The 23,165-nt window shown below is 35.2% G+C and overlaps 1 protein-coding gene and 1 long non-coding RNA gene across 4 annotated transcripts in view; one reads left to right on the top strand and one right to left on the bottom strand.

Moving 5' to 3' along the window:
• Positions 1-1,802: 1,802 nt before the first annotated feature.
• On the bottom strand, positions 1,803-10,873 carry LOC129258425 (uncharacterized). Its single transcript, XR_010293447.1, has 4 exons — positions 10,682-10,873; positions 6,971-7,041; positions 6,147-6,225; positions 1,803-3,230 (listed from the first exon to the last, which is right to left on the bottom strand). It is a non-coding gene; the product is annotated as an uncharacterized LOC129258425 (long non-coding RNA).
• A 2,333-nt stretch (positions 10,874-13,206) lies between these two features.
• LOC129259520 (intermembrane lipid transfer protein VPS13A-like) overlaps positions 13,207-23,165 on the top strand; it is a 120,828-nt gene continuing 110,869 nt past the window's right edge. For all 3 annotated transcript variants that reach the window (XM_064098415.1, XM_064098414.1, XM_064098413.1), the window contains exons 1-2: positions 13,207-13,363; positions 17,379-17,569. In XM_064098415.1, the coding sequence (XP_063954485.1) occupies positions 17,470-17,569 (100 nt within the window). In that variant the 5' untranslated portion in view covers positions 13,207-13,363; positions 17,379-17,469. The remainder of the gene's footprint in view (positions 13,364-17,378; positions 17,570-23,165) is intronic.

Genomic DNA, 23,165 nt, shown 5'->3' with positions numbered 1-23,165 from the left:
AATGAGACTTCTGATATTTTGAGTTAGATCTAAATAAAATCCCCGGGATAAAAGCATAATACAAATTCAGTTGATCAGAATTGAAAATCAGATAAAGTGGAGCCTGGATATCCCTTTAAAACATATTCTTTCGATTTTGCTACTTCCTCACTTCCCTCACTTCTCATTCTTTTGTTAGTCTTAGTTTTGTCCAAATTTTACAATTTTCATTGTTATTTTACTTCATTATTATAGAATCATTTGATTGATTCATCCCGATGTACTGTATCTTGTTGTTTTTAGAAATGTAAAATATATGAATTTGAATTTAAATCTCCTCATAATACATAGTCCTATTTTTTCTCCCTCAACACATGGCTCGACATCTGTTTCTCTTTCAGGGAGGGATGATGGCTTAGACCGGCCAAATATGTCACCACTGGCTAGTCTGGCTTTTAATTTTACTTCAAAGCCTGGGGGCCGTTTCATCAACATTTTCGTCCGACAAATTGTCAGATCTGAGGAGCGCTGTAACTATATGGTAACTGTCGGATAAAATGGGGCTTGTCAGAAAAAACGTCCAAGTCCTAGAACACTCCCCTGCATATGGGGAGCGTTTCATGAAAGGACTTGTCAGACGTTTTATCCGATAATAGTTACTATGGTAACAGTGACTCTCAGCCAAGCATTATCAAGGAAAGTTGTCAGATCTGGCAACTTATTGGACGAAAATTTTGATGAAACGCTACCCTGTTCTATAACAATTTATTCTTTCTGCCGAACTAAATCGTTGAGAACTCATACAGTGTCCTTTCTAGTTTTGTAAAGATCTCGGTCACACTTTCATCAAGATAAACATTCTTTCTTCGATTTTATATTAAAGTCATCAATGTTCACAATATATTGTAAGATAGTTATTTTGGCATTTTCTTATTTATTTAATTCCTATTAGGCCTATTTTCTTTTCCAGCTGTTTTACATTTCTTTTCAGTCTAGACTTGAGTTCATTTGCATTTCTTTTCGGCATTTAGGTTAAATGAGTTTAATGATATTCAGTTTCCATTCATCCTTCTCCACGTTAATTCCTTTGGTGATTCTCTTTTGTCATCTTCATTCCTCCTCACGGCTGCCACCAGCTGTACGATGGAAAATTTTAATCGGATTTGGGGATGGAAAATAATAAGTTCGAAGTAGCAATTCAAATCTCAATCAAGCAAATGGGAATGAAGTGAAATTGTAAGGGACGCAAGTCTGGTAGTGCACTGGCTCTGGGCTACTTTGCCCCAGCTAAAACTCATGATCATGGAATATTATTAGGCCTAGGAATAACCAATCAAATTAAAGAGAATGAAAGGATCGAGCTAAAATGTAGTAATCCGATTCATAAGAAAAACTAATAAGGAATAAGATGAAGATGTCTGGGTGAGTATGTAATAATGAGAGTAGAAACTATAAGGAGTCAGGTGAGGGATGGAATGGGTGGAACACGTTGGGGATCGGAATGAAAATGGCAAAAGAGAATAAGAGGAAAGGAATTAATTAATATGGAGAAGGATATAATAGATGGAAACTGAATATCATTAAACTCATCTAACCTAAGTTCAGACTGCAGGGGTCGTGCCGAAAAGAAATGCAAATTTTAACTCAAGTCTAGACTGAAAAGAAATGTAAAACAGCTGGAAAAGAAAAGAAAATAGGAAATAGACAAATAAGAAATTGCCAAAATAGCTATCCTGCAATATGTTTTTTCTGAAGCTTCTGTTTCCTCATTTTTTATTTCTTCGTTACGCAGACAAGTGAAACAACAATAACAAAACAAAATATGAATTCCAATATGTTTTTAATTAATTTAGTTATTAAATATCTTCTACAGTTCCATGAAAAAGTCCCTTTCGATATTGAAACATATTCACGTCTTGCCTGGCATATCAACCTGCTACAACTTGATTATAAGCTGAAGTAGTAGGCATCATAAATACAAAGTAATGCACATGTTTCAAAATCTTGACTTATTCATTCATTTGAAAAAAAAACAATATGTGCACAAAAGCAACATAATCATAAAAAGAGTACAATTCTTAAATTTCTAAAGGTTTTCCCATTTTCTTTCCGAGTGTGCATCCCTTAAACTAAATATTTTTGTCATTTTTTAAGGAAACCAAATGTTTTTGATATTTTGGAATAAAATGTTCGATTAAATACAATCCTGCAATTAACATAATAAAGTATATACCCCATTACTCGAGTTACAAGAGTTTTACGAGTTGTAACGATAATGATTTCCAGTTATTGTTTCTAATTCATAATAAACAACATGTTATCAAATATTAATTACCATCGAGAAAAATTGCTAGAAATGAAATCCATAAATGTAAACAACAACCTGGATCAAATTTCGATAACATGGTATCATACTCTAATTTCATAAACTACTTCTGTAAAAAATAATAAATAAATAAATAACATGTATAAATAAATAAATACAAATTCAAAGCTAGTTCCTGTTATTTGCACCCCCAGATTCTACTTCACAACTCTATCTAATTCTAAATCATTCTATATATTCCATCAATACATTAAATTTTATCAATACAAGTTAAAAATTAATCGGCAAATGTTCTGTTTCGATTTTATATGAGTGTAATTTGACTTTTATTCCGAAGGTAAGACAATATTGTGCATCTCCAAAATTTGAAATTTTCTGAATTGATATAGTAAATTATACTTTTTTAATATACTCTTTCGAATTTAAGAGAACTAAACAGAAGTAAAATGATGATTTTAATTCTGGCTATTTATGTTAGATGATCTCATTAGAATAAACTTGGTAGGTTACACACTCGGCAAAAAGCTAGTCAGCTGTGTGCAAGTAATATGTCTAGTCTATACTAGTCACTGATCAGATCTGACTTTTAAAATAGTCAAGAGCATACAGTTGATCTTTTCATCTATTATATTTCATTTTAAAGTGATTAAACGGAATCAATCGTACAGGAAGGGTAAAGAAAATAAAAAAAGGGAAAGGAAAGAAAATGACATCATGACACCCCCCCCCCCCCCCAAAAAAAAAGCAGCTTTGCTGGTTGGACGTAAATGGGGGAATTGCACTTTTAACTACATGACAGCATTAATTAATGAAAGTTTTATAACTCCTCCTTGTCTTCATCCTTCTTCGTCTCTGATCGCTGAAAACCATGCTCAAACATCAAATCATTTAGCTGACTCCTGTGCATTTCCGACAAGTCGATTCTCTATGTTAGAAATGAGGATAAAAAAGAAATCTCAGTAAATTAATCCGTTTGTTGTGTTTCAAGTTAAGGAAACCATTTTATGAAGTTGTCAGCATTGATAAGTTATCATTATACGACAGTTACCAACTTACCATAGTAACAGTCGGACATATTTTTTTCGGCCAATCTCATAAAGGAAGCTGTCCGATCAGACAGATTGTCAGATGGCTATTGTTGATGAAACCGCTCCCCGTGTGTTTGATACGACAGATTTACCGACATGCATGTCAAAAGTCGAAAATTATTTAGTTATTGTTTTATTTAAAAATATTTTTTATTTGGAAATATGAGATGAATATTTAACATTTTACAGTAATTATTTTGTTCTGTATTCTACCTTATTTCAGGATAATAATGCATTTTATTCTAATATTGAAAGCACGCAGGAAAAAGGCCTGGTAATGATTCTTTGATTTCAGGAAACTATAGTTACAACGTAAAAACGGTATATCAATAATCTCAGAGAACAATTTTTGTTTAAGTTAAACCATTTCAGAAAGCAATTTGCAGGGGTAGGCCAAGATATTAAAGTACTGTGGGTGGGGGCATCGAAATTATTATCGTCGATCCTTTGGTGCATATATTTAATATTTCTTTGAACACAGGAAGGGTACCCAGTCTTATGAAAATCGCAAAAGTAGTCCCTCTTTTTAAAAAAGGAGATAATCAGCTCGTCTCCAACTACCGTCCCATATCATTGCTCACCTCCTTATCAAAAATTCTTGAAAAACTTGTCCATACACGAACTAGTACGTTCTTTAAAAATTACAATATCTTTTCGGACTTTCAATTTGGGTTTCGCGAAAATCACAGCACCTCGCATGCAATTTTATCTTTCATTAACAAAATCACTACTTCCACTGACAAAGGTTGTCACACTGTCGGTATTTTCCTGGACTTCTCCAAGGCCTTCGACACCATTAACCACGAAATTCTTGTGTATAAACTATCTCATTACGGTATTAGGGGGAAGGCCTTGGAGTGGTTCAAGAGCTACCTTACAGATAGGACTCAGTTTGTATCAATAAACAATCACAATTCATCCAACCTTCCAATTACATGCGGGGTACCACAGGGTAGCTTACTCGGCCCTCTTCTTTTTATCACTTACATTAATGACATCCACAAAACTTCAAATTTACTTTCATTCATACTCTTTGCTGATGATTCCAACATTTTCTTTTCTCATGATAACATAAACCAACTTATTAGGATTGTTAACTCTGAACTCATGCATGTGACTGAATGGATCAAGGCAAATAAACTCTCACTTAACTTACAAAAGACCAATTACATGCTATTTAGTAATAGAATAAATAGTTTGCCCGACAATCTCATTTTTGATAACACTGTCCTTGAAAATGTTTCTGAAACAAAATTCTTGGGTGTACTTATTGATAATAAATTATCATGGAAACCACACATCGACAATATATGCAAAACAATTTCAAGAAATATTGGAATTATCAACAAGCTCAAATTTTTTCTTCCATCTCGTACACTACTTACACTATATCACACCTTCATATTACCATACATTAATTACGGTATTTTGGCATGGGGTTGTGCAATCCAAACACAATTACATAGGATAGTTTTGTTACAGAAAAAAGCACTTAGGATAATATTTCATACACATTTCAGATGTCACACAGATAAATTATTTTTTGAAAATAAAATCCTTAAAGTTAATGATATATATTTGTTCCAACTCGGCCAATTTATGTACAAACTAAATAAAGATGATCTCCCCGCAATTTTTTCAATTATGTTCTGCAAAAACTCCTCTGTACACGATTATCCTACAAGACAACGAAACTCCTATCACCTACCTCCAACCCGAACTTTACTTGCAAAAAATTCTTTTGTCTTTTCTGGTCCCGTATATTGGAATTCCTTGCCCAACGCCTTTAAGGAATCCCCAAGCATCACAGTTTTTAAACATAACCTTAAAAAGATGCTTATTAGCCATACTTTACACAAACAAGTCAATCTACCATATAACCAAAACTATATACAACAAAAACTTTTTTTTAAACCTCCCAGGATACAACTTGCCTGCCGACCTTTTCCCGCACCTGCCATGCTCCTCTTTGCACCTCCAATTGTACCTGCACCCCCCCTCTCTCCCTACATTTGCTTCTCAGTTCCTCCCTCATTATCACAATTATTGTAACCATACTGTTATTATTTTTTTATTATTATTATTACTATTATCACTTATTCTAATTTGTGTTACTCTTCCGTTGTTACCTTTGATATTTTGTATAGCCTCCTTTTCCCTCCTTTTAAACTGTCTCCCGTCTCTCCTTTATATTATAATTTTGTAATATACGTATATTACTGAAACTAAGTTACGGGGGCTTGCCTCTCATACAAGCTTGGCAAGCCCCTCCGTTCTGTTTTATATAGTCATTATAGTCAAAGTTACTTTAGTTCGCATTAGTTCTCATTGTTTATACCTTACTCCGATTGATGTTGTACTTCAAATTTGACTATGTATTGTTTGATTTTGTTGTGCTTTGTGAACGGAAAATGAATAAATCTAAATCTAAATCTAAATCTAAATCTAAATTATGATGGATACCTCGATTGTTTCAAGAAACCCGTATGTTGTTTTCACCACTGGCGTTGCGCGCGCGCACAGTGAATAGGGTATCCAAACTGACAAATCAGCTCGGGGGGGGGGGGGGGGGTGTTCATCCCTGAAAAAGATTTTGTATACGAGGCAATCATATTTAGAGGAGAGGAAAATGCCAAATGCCAATTTTTTAGATCAGAGGACGAATACTTGTACATGCATGTACGAGCATTGTGCCCCTACCCCCCCCCCCTCCTGTAATGACGGTGATCCCCAGCCCCCATGTCTCTGCTTACCTGGTCGATTTTGCCCTCAGAATCAAGGATGAGAAGGTCTGGATTGGCGCCCCCCACGAACCTTAAATCTACGTCATGACTGATGATGAATACGATAAGGAAATCATAAATGACTTTATCTTACTTATAGCAAGACGAAAAATGATAATGGTTATAAGACAAATAGCAGAACAAAAACAACAACTATGATAGAAATAATTATATGAAAATAAAACCCGAAACAGCTATGAATAGATTCTCATCCTTATCACCCTTATCGTCATCATCATCATCTCAACATTAAAGGAGAATGAAACTCTTGGAGCAAGTTAGCTTTTGTGAAAGCAGAAAAATCAAAGAATAAGATCAACAAAAGTTTGAGTAAAATAGGACTAGAAATAGAAGAGTTATGAGCATTCGAATGTCGAGATCACTAATGCTATGGAGATCCCCCATTGGCAATGCGACCAAGATCTATGATGTCACAGATGAACAACTCTCCCCTTTTGGACACTGAAAATATACCCCAAAACATCTCTTTTTGCTCATTCAATCTTCCTCAAACTTTCAACAATATGTTTCTTTGATTTTTCTCTTTGATATGGATTCAGCTGGTTTCAAGGGTTTCATTCTCCTTTAAGAAAATATTAAACAAAGAACGAAAGTGGCGACCCCCCCCCCCCACCACCACCACCGTTGTAGTCTGATAATCCTCAGCATAATATCATGCCATGACCATTACAAGTCTAGAATCGCAATGGACATTATAAGGGATATTATATTATTGTATTCTTGTGTATATAGGTATATAAATATTAAAACGATTTTTTTTTATGAAAAGATACTAATATGGAAGGTCTTGAAAGATGAACTGCTTCACTGAAGGGAGGGAGTTCAGTTGTCATCCACGGCAACTCTGTATACATGAATGAATGAATATAAATAAATAGAAATAATTAAATAAATCAATTAATAAAAAATAAAGAAAGAAAGAAATAGATGAATGAATGAATGAATAAATAAATAGATACATAAATAAATCAACCAATCAAATAAATAGATAAATAAATAAACAAATAGATAAGTAAATAAATAAATAAATATCAAGTTGTATATACAAATCAATAAATAAAGGACATGAAGGAGGGTGGGGCATTTGAGGGTGGAATGGGAGTGTTGTTTAATGGAGAAGGAAAGCATAGGGGTTGGAAGGTGAAAGAGGAAAGGGGATGATTATTGTAAGAAAAACAACGGAGGAGAAAGGAGAGAATGTGAAAGAAATAAGGCAATGTGGAGAAGAGGGAATGAGAAGAGAGAGCTAGGGGAGGGGGGGGGGAGAAACTTGTGGGGAGGCGGATATAAAGAAGGGGGTTGGCGAGGGGTAGATTATGAGCAAAGAGGGGACGTTACAAAATAAATGACGGGAAACTTGGTAAAGCATAAGTATAGTTTTGTGTAAACATCTTTTCTCTCTAATGTAAAAACTTATCTGTTTCGAATTATTTTGATTGAATGAAAAATATAGTCCTTTGTACCAGCCAATAATTATTCATCAAATCACTACTCGGCTAAATTGGTTTTAAAAAAGTATCAATAAGTGGTTGGCTCAATCAATTATATAAAACAAATGGACCTTTTTATTTAAAGACAAAAACTCGCGTCTTTATAGCTCTGCACTTATTTTTCAAAACGTGATAGACGAACATAATACAGGAAAATATAAAATGCTTTTGTATTTTTCGTTTTACTGTGGACTGAATAACCTTCAAAATCCCAGATGTTCCAAATGCAATACTGTGAGCTGTATTGAAATTGCTGCCAGTACAGAATCCATATGTTGTTTAAACAAACAGGAATAGTAATAGAACAATGAAATAGTGTATTGTAATTCGATCCGTTCTTCTAAAAACAAAAACTATATCTAGCATTCCAAATTTGCATCAGCCAAAAATATTCTGAATCTTGTTTGATATTTTCTTCAGATTGATTTTTTTAATTAAGTATATTCATGCAAATAATATTACATGAAACACACGAAACACCGTTTCCAGAGCTAGGAAACAAAAGGCAAAGGTAGAGACAAGATATTAGAGAAATTTATTTCACTTAATATTTTGATATCTATATACAGTGCGTCCCTAAAAAAAACTATACACTTTTGAAATGGCTGCCATATAACAAATATAGCATTTTGGGGAAAAAGACTTACACATATGGAAAGCCAATAAAGTCAACTTTAAAATGACACCAAAAAGTTGGAAAACTGTTCATGCTTGAGCGAGCACTGCCCACTGAAACAAAGGGTATGAAAATTAGGGTGGGCTGGAATTAGCCTTCCAATTTATGTCAGTTTTAAAGAGGCAAATCCTTTCGAACTTGCAAAGTTAGAGCGTTGTGATAAATTAATGATCAACCGTGACCAGTTTTGGTTGCTTATGCAAATTTTATAAATTATTAAATTGAACTTTAATGCATGAGTGAACACAAATTACACTGTTTGGGCAGCATTTCAACTTTCTCATTTGGATCTCTTTTTGGGCAGCATTTCAACTTTATCATGTGGATCTCAGCAATGTGTTCATGGGAGTCGGGAGAATAGGGGGTGAGATAGGACTTAAGTGGGAGAAGTAGGTTGATGGAATAAGGGTCAACAGAACATTCAGCCCCCGCCCCCCCCCCCCCTCTTTCCCGCCCTCCCCTCCTGTTGAGAGACTGATGGCTATTGTCATGTACGCGTGAAGTCCAGAGCGGAATGTTGATTTAATGATTAATTCTGAATTGGGGCATCAACTTTTTCCTATCAATCATTTCATCAACAATTTATCAGTAAATCAACTCATTCAATGTGCAATGTGATCAATCAATATTCAGGGTTTTTTTCAATAAATTATTTCATTATTCATTATAATCATTAAATTTCTTGGTAATAATTCAATAAAAAAGTGACCATCAGCCACCGGTCACTTGGCAGCTAAGTTTTGAATAGGCTACAATCCAGGAAGTGAGACAGAGAGGGGGCCGGGGCTGGGAAATGGAGGTGGAGAGGGGAGGGTACATATGACTTTTAATTTGTAAAAGGACAAAAAGAAGAGGAATGCCCTTTTAACCAAGACTTAGCATATCTCGCCCTCTTGCTTGTAACAGGTACCATCACATTACCCTGACTCTCACGAACACAGAGGTCCTGAGGTTCTGAGGTCCACAAGATGAATATGCTACACTAAAATTTCAATTCCTGTTCACTCATGCATTAAATTTCAATTTAGTAACTCATTTGCCTGAGAAATTTGCCTAAGAAACCAAAACTTATCTCACTCATTAATTTAGCTTAGCAAGTTCCAAAGGACTAACCACTCAAAAAAAACTGTAAGGCTAATTCCTGCCCAGCCTAGCCGAGCTTAGTGTCTGAGGAGGAGAGAACCGGGGGGGGGGGGGTTGAGATGGAGAGAGGGGTTACTAAATGTTCTGTTGACCTTTATCCCATCAACGTACTTCACCTACCTAAGTCATATTACCCCCTCTTCTCCTGACTTTCATGAACATATTGTTAAGATCCACATGATAAAGACAAAATGCTGTACTAAAAATAGCAATTCACGATCACTCATGCATTAAATTTCAATGTAATAAATTCAATTTAATAACGCATTAAATTTTCACAAACAACAAACTGATCACAACTGATCTTTAATTTACCAAATAACCCTCAACTTTGCAAGTACCAAACAAAAAACCTGAAAGAAATTGGAAGGCTAATTCCGGCCCACCCTAATTTTCATACCCTTTGTTTCAGTGGGCAGTGCTCGCTTAATCATGAATAGTTTTCCAACTTTTTGGTGTCACTTGAAAGTTGACTTTACTGGCTTTCCATATCTATAAGTTATTTCCCCCAAAGTGCTATATTTGTTATATGGCAGCCATTTCAAAAGTGTATAGTTTTTTTTGGGACGCACTGTAGATAGGCCTATTATTATTTTTACTGATGACTTTTTTCATGTTCATACTAATCGTTAACATAAATTAAAAATTAATTTATTGGAGTTATAGAATTTAGCTTCCCTATAAATTGTAACACATGCAGGAACAACAATTGGAAGTTTATTCATGGCTTATGTGTTCTTTCGTCAACTTAAAATCATGAAAATCTTGCGTTACAATATTATTATTACAAAATCACCGTTCATTGATTTATTGAATATTTAGACCACAGTGTTGCTACTTTCTTTGTCCCTGGAATGTCTTTTGTCATATTATATAATAATTTAACTTTTTTGCAATAAAATTTAAGCACCACGTGATGTGGAGTGGTGCCGCGGATGTGTCTGCCTGTTTCCAATAATTATCACTGTTTTACTTGGCTACTTACATTTGTTATTTCTTAACAAATTTCAGAACTATTTTGTGTATTACTGAATTAAAATCATAGTACACCTTTTGACCGTGGCATATATGCACAGCAAACAAATAATAATAATAATGTGAGAAATATGGAAACGGTCCTTAAAAGCTTCCCAATGTTCAAATAAAATACGAAAATTTTCGAAAAAGAAACATACCTCTATTCTGGCAGCATATTTCGTCTCAGTTTCTGCCTCTTGTCCAAGACTGGTCTCAAGAAAGCAGCAATATATCAATAGCACGGAAAATGTGAAAATATGTAATTTCATCATTTTGGAAACAATTTTGACCGTTTACAGTGACCACCTCGCGGGCTTACTGTGAACTAGATTCAATAAATCCCAAGATATGATCACTTGCTAGATGTTACACGTGTTAACAAAAAAACAAAAACCGGATTTTAGGGGGCGTCCTCTAGTTATTTTTTTACTACAACATGCAATATTTGCAATTTCATGATATTGATATATTTATTTGAAACGTGTACATGTACAGAATCTTGATTTATATGAATTGTGATTGTAAACTTATTGATTTGAAGGAGGAGGAAAATAAAATATTATTTAAAAAAAAAAAACATGCAAGGTGGTATTGTTCTTTGTGCATGCTATTTCCATGATGAGGCCGTAAAAACACTATTAAGTTTATTGTGTAGATATGACATGATTGAAAGAGAGAGATAGAAAGAGGAAGGGGGGGGGGGGTAATTTTTCCCTTTCTTGGTGCAAATTTTTGATTCGCATAGTGTGCAAAAGATGCTACACGTGACTTTACATGCCTGAACATAATCTTGATATTGAGTACATTAAAATAAAATCATAAAAAACAAATACATTATTAAAGGTCAAGTCCACCCCAGAAAAATGTTGATTTGAATAAATAGAGAAAAATCAAACTAGCAAAACGCTAAAAATTTCATCTAAATGGGATGTAAAATAAGAAAGTTATGACATTTTCAAGTTTTGCTTACATTCACAAAACAGTGATAATGTACAAATCAAATAAGACAGTCGATGGTGTCCCTCACTCACTATTTCTTTTGTTTTTTATTGTTTGAATTGTACAATATCTCATTTTTTTTAATATAGATTTGACAATAAGGACCAACTTGACTGAATCATATAATATTAATCAATGCTCATTCCACATGTTCAGGGAGGAATTAATCGCTGTGACACTCAACAATTTTGAGGAGAAAAATAGAATATTCCCTATTTCATATGATGAAATACAAAATAAATAGTGAGAGGATGACGTCATCAGTCTCCTCTTTTGTCTACCCACCAGGATGTGCATATATAACTGTTTTGTGAAATTAAGCAAAACTTTAAAATGTCATCACTTTCTTATTTTACATCCGATTTTGATGAAATTTTCTTGTTGGATTTTTCTTTTTTTATTCAAATTAACATTTTGTTGGGGTGGACTTGTCCTTTAAAAAGAGGATCGGAAATGTGTATAGATCAATTTGCGGGAAGTTACCAGGGCTATCATCAGGGCCCCGTACCGTGAAGCAGTTTTGCTGGGGTGCTGAAGCACCCCAAATATTTTCCTTGGGGGTGCTGCGTGCATATGTATTAACAAAAATGACCTACATATTTATTTACAGAAACCTTTTCTTTTGGCTTGTCAAATTTCTCGGGACGAAAATGACCTTCATTTTGGAGTGAAACTTTTTTTTTTTGCCTGTCAAATTGACACCAGCACCCCCAGTCAAATAATTGTTGCCAGGGCCCTCTCTGTTATTGCTCGATTGTGAAAAAAAGGAAAGAAAGGAGATCGAGCAAATATATACTGTATACTTGACTCCAATCTATGGAACGGGGCTTAACTTTACTGCCTAGCGCCACCTTCAGTTGAAATCCTTTCAGGAGTGGAAGTATTTCGATCGGGATTTTAGTTTGAAATTAATTTTTGTTCTCCAAACATTATTTCAATTTCACGTATTTAGATTGGAAACAAGATATAAAAAACACATATTGTTTAAATGCAGAATTCTAACATCTCCCCTGTTGATAAGACCATGGCCGCACGCAGAAGGAGGGGGACGGGGGACTTTTAATTTTTGCCCCCGGAATTTTTTTAAAACTTACATTTTTTGTATACAGATTTTTTTATATACTAAATTCACCAAAATTATGCACGAAATCCTACAATTTCTTTGATAAATGAATAGACACCTCAGTGGTATATGCTTGGTTAAGATCGCTTCGCTCTCAAGCATATAGGCCCTATAGGCCTATGCATGAATTTTTTAGAAATTTTTTCTGTATCCTGCCCCCCCCCCCAGGAAAAAAATCTACATACGGCCACGAATGTGTGTGTGTATGGGAGGGTTCCAGTACAGTCATGCGTGCCCCTGTTAATGTACATCTAGAGTATGTCTTACTACCAAGCAAAGGGAAATATTATTAAAAGGGAAATACATGGTTAATCATCATCATCATGTTTGATTTTGGGGACCTAAAAACCTTTTCACACATTTATTTCCCTTAGAATAGAAGTTGACATTAATTAACTTTCAGGATTAGAAAAGAAATAGGGAAAATCTCGTATCTGAATCACTCTTTTTATCATTTCAATTTCCCTTGACCCGGGCCCCTTGACCCCCCACCCCACCATCCTCCGCGGGCCCCAACCCCACATCCCAAGTATCGATATCATATATCAGCTCGATATCGATATCCCAAAGTCTGATACAAATGGGGATTCCCGGTTGTAATGTCGCGAGCGGTGGGGAAACAAACAACAGGAATTTCTACTGTTTTTACTGATCCCACACCAGAAATTTACCTACAGATAAATGATTTCCAACTAACTCCATGATAATTGCATCCATGGTGAGTATGAGGCTCAAGGAATAAGTAGTATTTGGTAGAAAAACAACCAGATTGCACCAGCAGCGGGACAGCGGAAAGTGGGCGCGCCGTCCCTGGGCTGGAGCTGGCCTGGAGGAATGTGTCTGTTCGTGCATGTGAACCTGCCATTGCCACTGTCTGTATCTGTGTGTACGAACTGAGTCTGAGCCTGGCCTGAGTGCGGCCATGGGCATGGAGCTATCTGTGTTTTATAGCTCCATGATGCGGTGTTGACTGTTGTGTTTTCTGTGTGTTTAAACCCAGCTGTAAGTTAGAATTTTGCTGTAGTCTGTTGTAGATCTTGACAAGTTTGATATTGAGTGAATAAGATTAATTTAAAGAAGCATGAGCCATGAACATAATGAATGATGAAGTTGTTTCCCGAAGAAGTTCCAGAATCTGATCAAGCAAGAACAAAATTTTGATTATGCCTTATGGAGCCAGTGGAGGATTTGTTCTTTCCTTATTGATAACAGTACACAATTAAATTTTAAAGACAGTCAGTAACACAAATTTGTCAATTTTTTGTTTGATTCATGCTTGTGCAGGGTGCTGCTAATTTTAGCGTTTCTACTTTACTTGATCTACATTAGACCATCTGCACTTTATTTTAAAACCATTTGTGTCACAGTACAGTTGTCATTTTTAAAGTTAGGCTGAAAAAGTATTGTGATAATAATGCACACACTAACTTACAATTAGAATATATAAGAATATTAAGCGTGCCTTGAAAACGCCCAAGCCAGGCCCTTCGGCTTGGGGCAGTTACATGATTTGGTACATGGTCAGTTTTAGGTTGGAAACTACATCAAGATGCTTTGAATCCTTTGATATAAATTTGCTTTTTTCGGACTGATATTGATCATTGATAATATTTTACAAAACCTACTTCAGTAACTTCAGATTATCAAATTGAATCCTGAGACTTGTTGAGGGACGGGATTAGATACGCCTACATGTTTATGTACGTTTAATACAAAAAGTGGACATGAGACCCGAGTTTGTTTCTGAAAGTTTCCTTTATCTTAAAGTGGGTTTAAAAAAAATTGTTTTTTATTGCTGGATTTCTTTTACGATTTTCAATGTGGATTTACTGTTATGAATAGCTTTATTATAACCAATAAAACATGGTCTATTAATAACTGATGCAGGGCCTACAGAACAGTTTGTACAGCAATGCAAATTTCAAAAGAAAAAAAATTATCTGCAACCTATAAATGTTTGGGAATATTTTCTTAAGTGTAATATAATGGCCTTGAATGATAGAGTTCTACACATTGGCATAATGGCATCATAGTTTTCTGGGGAAGAGTTCCTTTTGTGACAGCCACCCAAAGTGAACAAAAATGTTTAGGGTTATAAAGGGTTAGGTTGAGGGTGGCTGTCGCAAAAGGAAATCTTTCTGTTTTCTGCCTTTAGTGTATTTGGTGTATATTGATTTTAATATGAAACATTGATAATGTCTTGTACATGTACATGTGTATCCATACATGTCGAATTGTCCCTTTGTTTGTAAGATTGAGGTACTATTTATAGGTAATTTTTTTTCTTCTAATTTTGAAGCAGAATAAAGCAAAAATGGAATATTGAGCCAAAGCTGATTCTGATTCTCATTTCTGTTACTTAAAACAGCAAAACAAGACTCGTTACGTTTCTTGATAATTTGTATTGATCAGGAAAAGAAAAGGAAAAATTAAACATACTGTATACATTTAAAAACCGACCTGTAATCAATTTTTTCACTGTAAGTATTGTTTTAATAATAATAATAATAACGGCATATTTACCCAGGGTAGCCACTTCAGTTCCGAAAACTGTTCTCCCAGCGGGCCCTGCTATTATTATTACCCCGGCTTAAGCACGGCTACCTTGATCGGGCGCTCGAGCATTCGAGGAATTTCTTCCTACCGGGTACCCATTCACCTCACCTTAGTCGAGTGCAGCACAATGTGGATAAATTTCTTGCCGAAGGAAATTACGCCATGGCTGGGATTCGAACCAACGACCCTCTGTTTCAAAGTCCGGAAACTAATCCACTGGGCCACAACGGTCCGTTTTCTAAGGAATTATTAATTTCTTCTATATTTTCTGTGCATAATGGAAATCAAACAATTTTTTTTTAAAGAAGAAACACTTATTTTCAATTGAGTAACAGAAACTTGAACATCTGATTTCCCCCCTTTTTTGGTTTCATCTGTTTTTGTATTTGACAAGTTAGTAAAATTTGGAGACAGACCTCTACATGTATTGTATGTTTAGTTTAAGTGCAAGTGGCAGAGCTATATGTACATGTAACTTAGCTTTTAATAGAGCAGCTATGACTGGCCAATTGTGTTGTACTGCCCCTGACAATATACGATGGTCTCTGTTTAAATGCAACTTTGTTTGGTATTGTAGACTGCAAAATTCTATACAACAACAATAAAAAGCGAGAAACTCATCTAGGCATACTGTACATGTAAATCAGATGTTACAATTTTGAATCAAGGAGGATAATAGTGGAATAAATGTTATTCATATTTTAATCCATTCCTGATACAAATTATTGAAAAAAGCATTTTTTGTATCGCCTGTATTATAGCAGGGCAAGACATGTATAAGCGCGGCTTTTGCGATGGCCACTGTGGCAACTGCTGGTATATTGAAATGTGTAATGCAGGCGAGACTGCCAGAGGCGTTCCACTTGTTCTTTTTAATAAAGAGATCAGTTTTGGCCCAATATAAAGTATACATGTATTTGTTCCATTTCAAAATCAGCAAAAACCCAGATTACTGATAGTCCTTTAGTTTGTTTAAGGCTCAAAAGCAAATGCCTGCTTAGGACCAGGGGGGGACCATGATACTGGACATGGACCCTTCATGGTATACAAGTCCGAGGCCAAAGCATTCATAAATGGACCTTTATTATTAAAAGGCAAGGCCAAAAATCTACATGTAGGCACTACATGTACATCACTGAATATGTCGTTTTTAATGTGACAATCTATTTCACTGTTTTCCAGATGTACATACAATGTACATGTATGTTTACGGGCAAGTCCAAGAATTCGCGCGTGTTACGTATGGGACATTTCAGAGGTTTTAATGACCTGAAAAATAGTGTTAAATGACTTTGATTAGATTGAATACCCTCATGATGGTAGTCATCTACATGTAGGAGAAGAATAATCATGCAAAAAATGGTGACATATGACCTTTACCTTGACCTTTTAGAGAGAAAAGATGTGCCGTTACGTATGGGACGCAGAAAAAAGACAATTTTAAAAACATTTTTTCAAGTTGAGAATTCTCTGAAAGTATATGACAACTTGCAACTTTATTGTGATAGAAGTCACTTGTACACTCTAGTATATCGAAGGCAAGTTTCATGTCATAGGCCAAAATCCTCTAATTACAGACTTTAATTAAACAAATAAATGACATGTTACATATGGGACATTTTGTCCCCATAGAGAACGTACACAATTTTCCCCATAATTTCAAAAATTTTAATAATTCAAAATATGGAAATAACAAAATAGTTTTTTTCTTTTAAAATGTTCTATTGAGACATATGACTGAAAAGGAAATAAGCCATTTCAACAATTGTTTTTCTTGTTTTTCATGGTTTCATGAAATTCTTTATTGTATTTAGAACTGTTGTTTTTTAATTTTTTCATATTTTTCCATTTTCACAATTTTTTCGCTTTGATTGTTTTAATTCATCAGTATTCATAACAAATCAGTCATGAAAAACTAAAGAAAAGGTAAATAATCACTTTTTAGAGCACTTTTGAAATTTGTTTTTCTCCATTCACTTTGTACACAAATCTCCCCATTGGCATTGTGTGTAGATGTCCCATACGTACATGTAAACACGTCCCATATGTAACAATTTTTAAATTAACTTCTTAAATTAAAGATGAAATTTTGCCTTCGAGGGTGACCTTTTCTTGGACTTGCCCTTACATATATCTTAAATATTTTCAGGAAATATTGTTTTCCTTTTATTTTCTAGCCTTATGCCAGGCAGCAGTCAGTCACAAGTATTGTGAGTAGTCTTTGGAAGAGACTCTGATTTTCAAAAGAGGAAGACCTTAAAGCCAATCATGGTGTTGGAATCCCTGTTATCAAGTGTACTCAACAAGTACCTGAGCAAATACATCAGGAATTTGGACTGTCATAATCTTGAACTTGGCATCTTTGACAGTAAGTGTGTTGCTCTTTTTATTTCTCTCCCTGTCTCCAGTTTTTATGATATTTTTTGTTTTATTTTACATCTGTTTTATGTTCCGTGTTAAAAAAAGAAACAAACATTCAAAATCATTGCTTGTACGTGACATACAAAATGCATGGCAATTCCAGATTGTCATTGATCATTTGCATGTGAAGGAGCATTCATATAGCTTTACATACAGAGCAAGAAGATGCAATAGAAGAAAGCTATGATCCATGTTTGACTTCTAATGATCTATTATTGCATTGAAGGATTTTGTGACATTATCCAAATGTTACACTATACATTCCAAGCCTAAATGTACTAGAGAACATAGCAAAAACGTGTATATTTTTTTATTTTTTCAATGAAAACTTTCAGCATGATGGCACTCCCATCATAAACATTTGGTGGGCAATTTGCAAAATTCAGTATTCCAAAGTAGATTAAAATCCCTTTTTAAATATTTTTTTTAATAATATGCTGGTGATGTGTATTTGAACTCCTATTATTTCATTCAAGCAGTACATGTACTGTAGGTTGAGTAGTTTTAAATTGTACTTCGGTCTGAATAAAGCCCCAGTCACATATAGATCCCGGACCATCCCGGATCTGATCCGGGGTGGTCCGGGGAGAGATCCGTGTTGGCGCCTTGGGCATCCTTGGAGGTCCGGGGTGGTCCGTGTTGGTCCTTGAACGTCCGGGAGGCCAACACGGCAGTTTTTTACTGTCAAAAACATCCGGCGTCATCCGTGGACTGCCGGGTTGGCAAAGCCATCCGGGATGGTCCGTGTAGCTGCCGTGTAGGTCCGTGTGGCTGCCGTGTAGGTCCGTGTAGCTGCCGTGTTGGTCCGTGTGGCTGCCTGGAGTATCCTTGGCAGTCCGTGTTCTTTTTTCCCATCAAATCTTTACAACGCTATTTACTTTATGAACTTTTCAGTAGTTGTTAAACAGTTGGCACAAACATGCTTAATTTATTTATGATTAAATGGATGATTAAATAATTCAGGATACTTTCTTACGCTTTGGAGATTGGCCCCAACCTAATATTTGTAAACTTAGTGCATGTATTGATAATTCTTTTTCTCTTTTTTTCTCTAATATTTACCCCCAACTTTGTCTGTTATTATTATTTCACATTTTTCATTTTTTTTTATATATATGTTATATGTATTTGTTATGTACCTGTTACATCGAAATTGTACATTAAGTTTCATACTACTGCCCTGCATCGACAGTTATGCGTCATGACCTGGGCCTATCTTAATTCTTATTATATTTTCTATTGACTTTGTAAATTTCTTTCCTTTATTCTGATTTCAATAAAGTGATATCAAATCAAATCAAAATTAAATTTGTCATTCAAGATTTAAAGTACTCAACAACTACTGTTAAAACAGTAAACTGTGTTGTATTTTTAAAAAAACAGCGTTTTTACTGATTAAGGAAGTTTTGAGTTTTGATATCTTTTTTTTAAAACAACATAATATAATGTTGCGCAAGGATAAGAAAAAATAAATAAATAAATATCAGCTCATTATTATGAGCAGATTTTCATTTGACGTGCTGGTCAATATAGCTGCCGTGTTGGTCCTTGAGCTGACGTGTTGGTCTGTGTAGCTGACGTGTTGGTCCGTGACACTCCGTGTAGCTGACGTGTTGGTCCGTGTTGCTGACGTGTTGGTCCGTGTTGGTCCTTGTAGCTGACGTGTTGGTCCGTGTTGCTGACGTGTTGGTCCGTGTAGCTGACGTGTTGGTCCGTGTTGCTGACGTGTAGGTCCGTGTTGCTGACGTGTTGGTCCGTGTTGACGACGTGCTCTGCCGGCATGGTCCGTGTAGATCCGTGTGAAGATGCCGTGTAGATACCGTGTTTACAGTCATCAACGCTAAATCCGGGGCAAAACGATCCTGGACCTCCCCGGATCATGCCGGCATTGCCGTGTTGATCCGTGAGAATCCGTGTCTATATGTGACTGGGGCTTAAGCGTAAGATTGAACAACAATTTCACAGTTGATCACTATTTTTTTTTTAAATTCTTAATGCATGTTTTTACGAGTGCTTTAAAAATCCACTTGTGAAATATTTGTTTGCCGAACTACATGTAAACCGTTTTTGTCCTTCTGTTTTCCATTTATATATGTTTGCCTCTTTCTTTCATGTTTCCTTTATACTCATATCTTGTCTCCTATCTCTTAATGTTAATTTTTTGTTACTTTCATTTTCTACCACAGTTCTATTTTAAAGAAATACTGCGATTCTGTAATGCTTTTCTTTATAAATCAATCATATTTTGAATTATAAAGGAAAAAAAAAAAAAAATCTCAGAAGAAAAAAATGCTGAGACCATTTAGAATTTATTATTATGTACAGTACATGTATGTCACTATTTATGCTGGTACTGAAACTCCTTTGACATGTCAGTCATATAGATTGTCTTGGTTGAGTACTTTACATTTCACTTGAAAAGTAAACCTCTTCTTCTGTTTGAAAGAGGGCAAGAATGATTGACAAATAAAAGTGAATCTCCTTTTTTTTTGGGTATGGTTATTATGGGGTATGATATTTCTACTCCAATGAACGCTGTACAGCCGTTATCTGCTGAACACAACTGTTCCCCCCTTCCCTAGATGGAAATATACACTGTATGTACATGTAGGTGACCAGATTATTAAATGCTTTAATGCCATTTTCAGAAAACGCAATTGATAATTAATGTAATTTACAGGTCTAAAAACAAAAACTGAATATAAATGTAGGTTTGCTGTGGTAATTAATTCAAATTCTTCTTTTAATCTAAAAGATAGAATACCAAATGAAAACAAAAAAAGCTTTATTGGTCTATTCCAGAGTACTTGAGTAGTGGTCATGTTCAAGTAAATCACAATTGTGTACTCTATTCAGTTTTAAATTAGCTTTAGATTGAAAACATATGGTACACCTGTACTTTACACTAGAAGGCTTTAATGCAGTACAGAGCCTGTACACAGTATACACGTACCAATGTAAGTTGAACATCACTGCATCACACAGAGCTAGAGCACATCATGTTTTCTTGACTGCACACACACAATCAATATACTGCTTTTGCGTTGAGGCTTGCTCAATTGATATGCTGTACACTGGTTTTTGTGTAGACCTGCCTTATCCCAGTATGAAACAACTGGCCACTGCTTGCTTTCTTGGCAACCTGTGTGTCTAGCTGCGTGTACTTTTATTTTTTTGGTTTTTCAATTTTACTGACTGCTTTCTACATATGTGTTGTTTATGGCCAAATTTATACTTTTTTGTGCAAACATGTCATCTTTGTACATAGCATGTACAGTAGGTGATATTTTACATCTTGATACATATGTTTTTTTTATAATTGAATTTGTGTAGATGTACAGTAATTCACACAAACGTACTACATTCACACAAACATGAAAAGTTCATATCTTCTTTAGATGAAGTAACAGCTGTGTCATATACATGTACACACATATGCATGTATACATGTGCACCTTTAATCAGGAGAATCTCTGGAAAGCTCAGGAAAGCTCTGATAAATAAAATCTTGAACACCATAGACCATACATCTACCATACATCTACACTGTACTTCTAATCCATGACAATGTTCTATTTTACAATTTGCATGTCTATAATACATATGTACATGTACATGTATACTAAAGCTTTTGTAAATATTTAATTTTGTCCTATTGCCATCATTAATGTTTTAAAGTACATATATTTGGTCTACATCTCTTTTAGGCCTAATTGTTTAATGATTAATCTGAAAAATGTTTTATAAGGATTTACATGTACATTGATATTTAAGACTACATGTACATGTATGTTTTAATTAATGTTGTAAATCGGATCGGCAGTTAAGCTTCTAGTATCGAAATCGAATTGGCGATGTTTAAAAACAAAGGAATACATCAAAATTTTGTTCGCGGTCGCGCGCATCTTCCTGACAAAGTCACAAAGACGAATGCATTGGAATGGAAGTTGCCAACATGCGCGATCGTTTGGAACATGTTTTAAAAGGGTTTTGACGTGTTACTGCTTTAAAATAAACCGAGTGATTTTTATTAGAAAGATAAACGAAAGACGCATCTTCCGAGCAAAGTCGCAAAGGAAAATAAAATTAAAATAATTCTCATAGATCACAGGTTAATGAACGATCGGCGGGACATCTTTTATAAGTATTTTTAGGTGCTAGTTATTAAAATTATTGGAATGATCTCGTACGACGCATCATCTTAAAGTCGCAAGTGCAATTAAAATGCTGTAGAAGTCGCAAGCACGCACGATGATTCGGAACATGTTATTAAAATGTTTTGGGAGCTAGCGTCTTCAAATCAATTTATTACTATCTTGAGAAACGAACTTTTGATATCCAAGAAGAAATATAAAAGAAGCATCTCCCGACGAAGTTGCAAAGACAAATAAATTGAGGTTGAAGAGAAGATGTCTATCATCATAAAGGAGGTAAGAGAGTAACGCAATGATTTCCGTCAGTAATACAAACTTTAAAAGTTAACGGCGGTGTCCGCTATCACCACAAGGATGAAGAGAAGATGTCTATCATTATAAACGATGTAGGAGAGTGGCGCAGTGATCTCCGTCCGTAATACGACCTTTAAAAGTTCACAGCGGCGTCCGCTATCACCACGAGGTTGAAGAGAAGATGTCTATCATCATAAAGGAGGTAAGAGAGTAGCGCAGTGATCCCCGTCAGTAATGCGACCTTTAAAAGTTCACGGCGGCGTCCACTATCACCACGAGGTTGAAGAGAAGATGTACATATATGTATATCATCATAAATGATGTAAGAGAGTAGCGCAGTGATCTCCGTCAGTAATGCGACCTTTAAAAGTTAACGGCGACGTCTGCTATCACCACAAGGTTGAAGAGAAGATGTCTATTATCATAAACGATGTAAGAGAGTAGCGCAGTGAACTCCGTCAGTAATACGACCTTTAAAAATTTCACGGCGGCGTCCGCTATCACTACGAGGTTGAAGAGAAGATACGTATCTATCCTCGTAAACATCGTCAGATATAATACCGCGTCCTTCTCCCTGATTAATGCGGCCTCTAAATAGCTAGCACCTCAAAAAAAATCTTGAAATATGTTCTGAACGATCACGCAAGTTAACTAGATCTACGCCGATTTTTTTAATCTGATTTTTTCCTTCAAGGGGCATAATCGAAGATCGGCAGGTGATCCCCGATTGTGGTAAAATGGGATGAAATCGGGAGTCGATTTTAAAATCGGTTACAGGCTTAGTTTTAATGCCACTTTGTTTGAAAAAAAAATAGTGCTCAAGTTTAATACAGATTTTTGATTACCGGTATTTTGAAAATGTTTGGCATACATTTTGCAACTCATAAAATGGCCCCATGTAAAGATTTGAAATAAAATACATTTATTTGCAAATTTTGACTGAGGGTGCTTTACATGAATAATGGATTCATAGCATTTAATATAAAGCCTAATACACAGTGCTTCCATACCCCATACTGGTGGAAATCTTGACCTTTTCCATAGTAACTTTCCAAGAAAAAAAAAATCAGGAAATTCTGGAAAATCTGACAATAC

This window comes from Lytechinus pictus, chromosome 4, assembly GCF_037042905.1.
Source record: "Lytechinus pictus isolate F3 Inbred chromosome 4, Lp3.0, whole genome shotgun sequence".
Classification (NCBI taxonomy): domain Eukaryota; kingdom Metazoa; phylum Echinodermata; class Echinoidea; order Temnopleuroida; family Toxopneustidae; genus Lytechinus; species Lytechinus pictus.
Note: the sequence above shows the minus strand (reverse complement) of the source record. Positions and strands in the feature narration are given on the sequence as shown.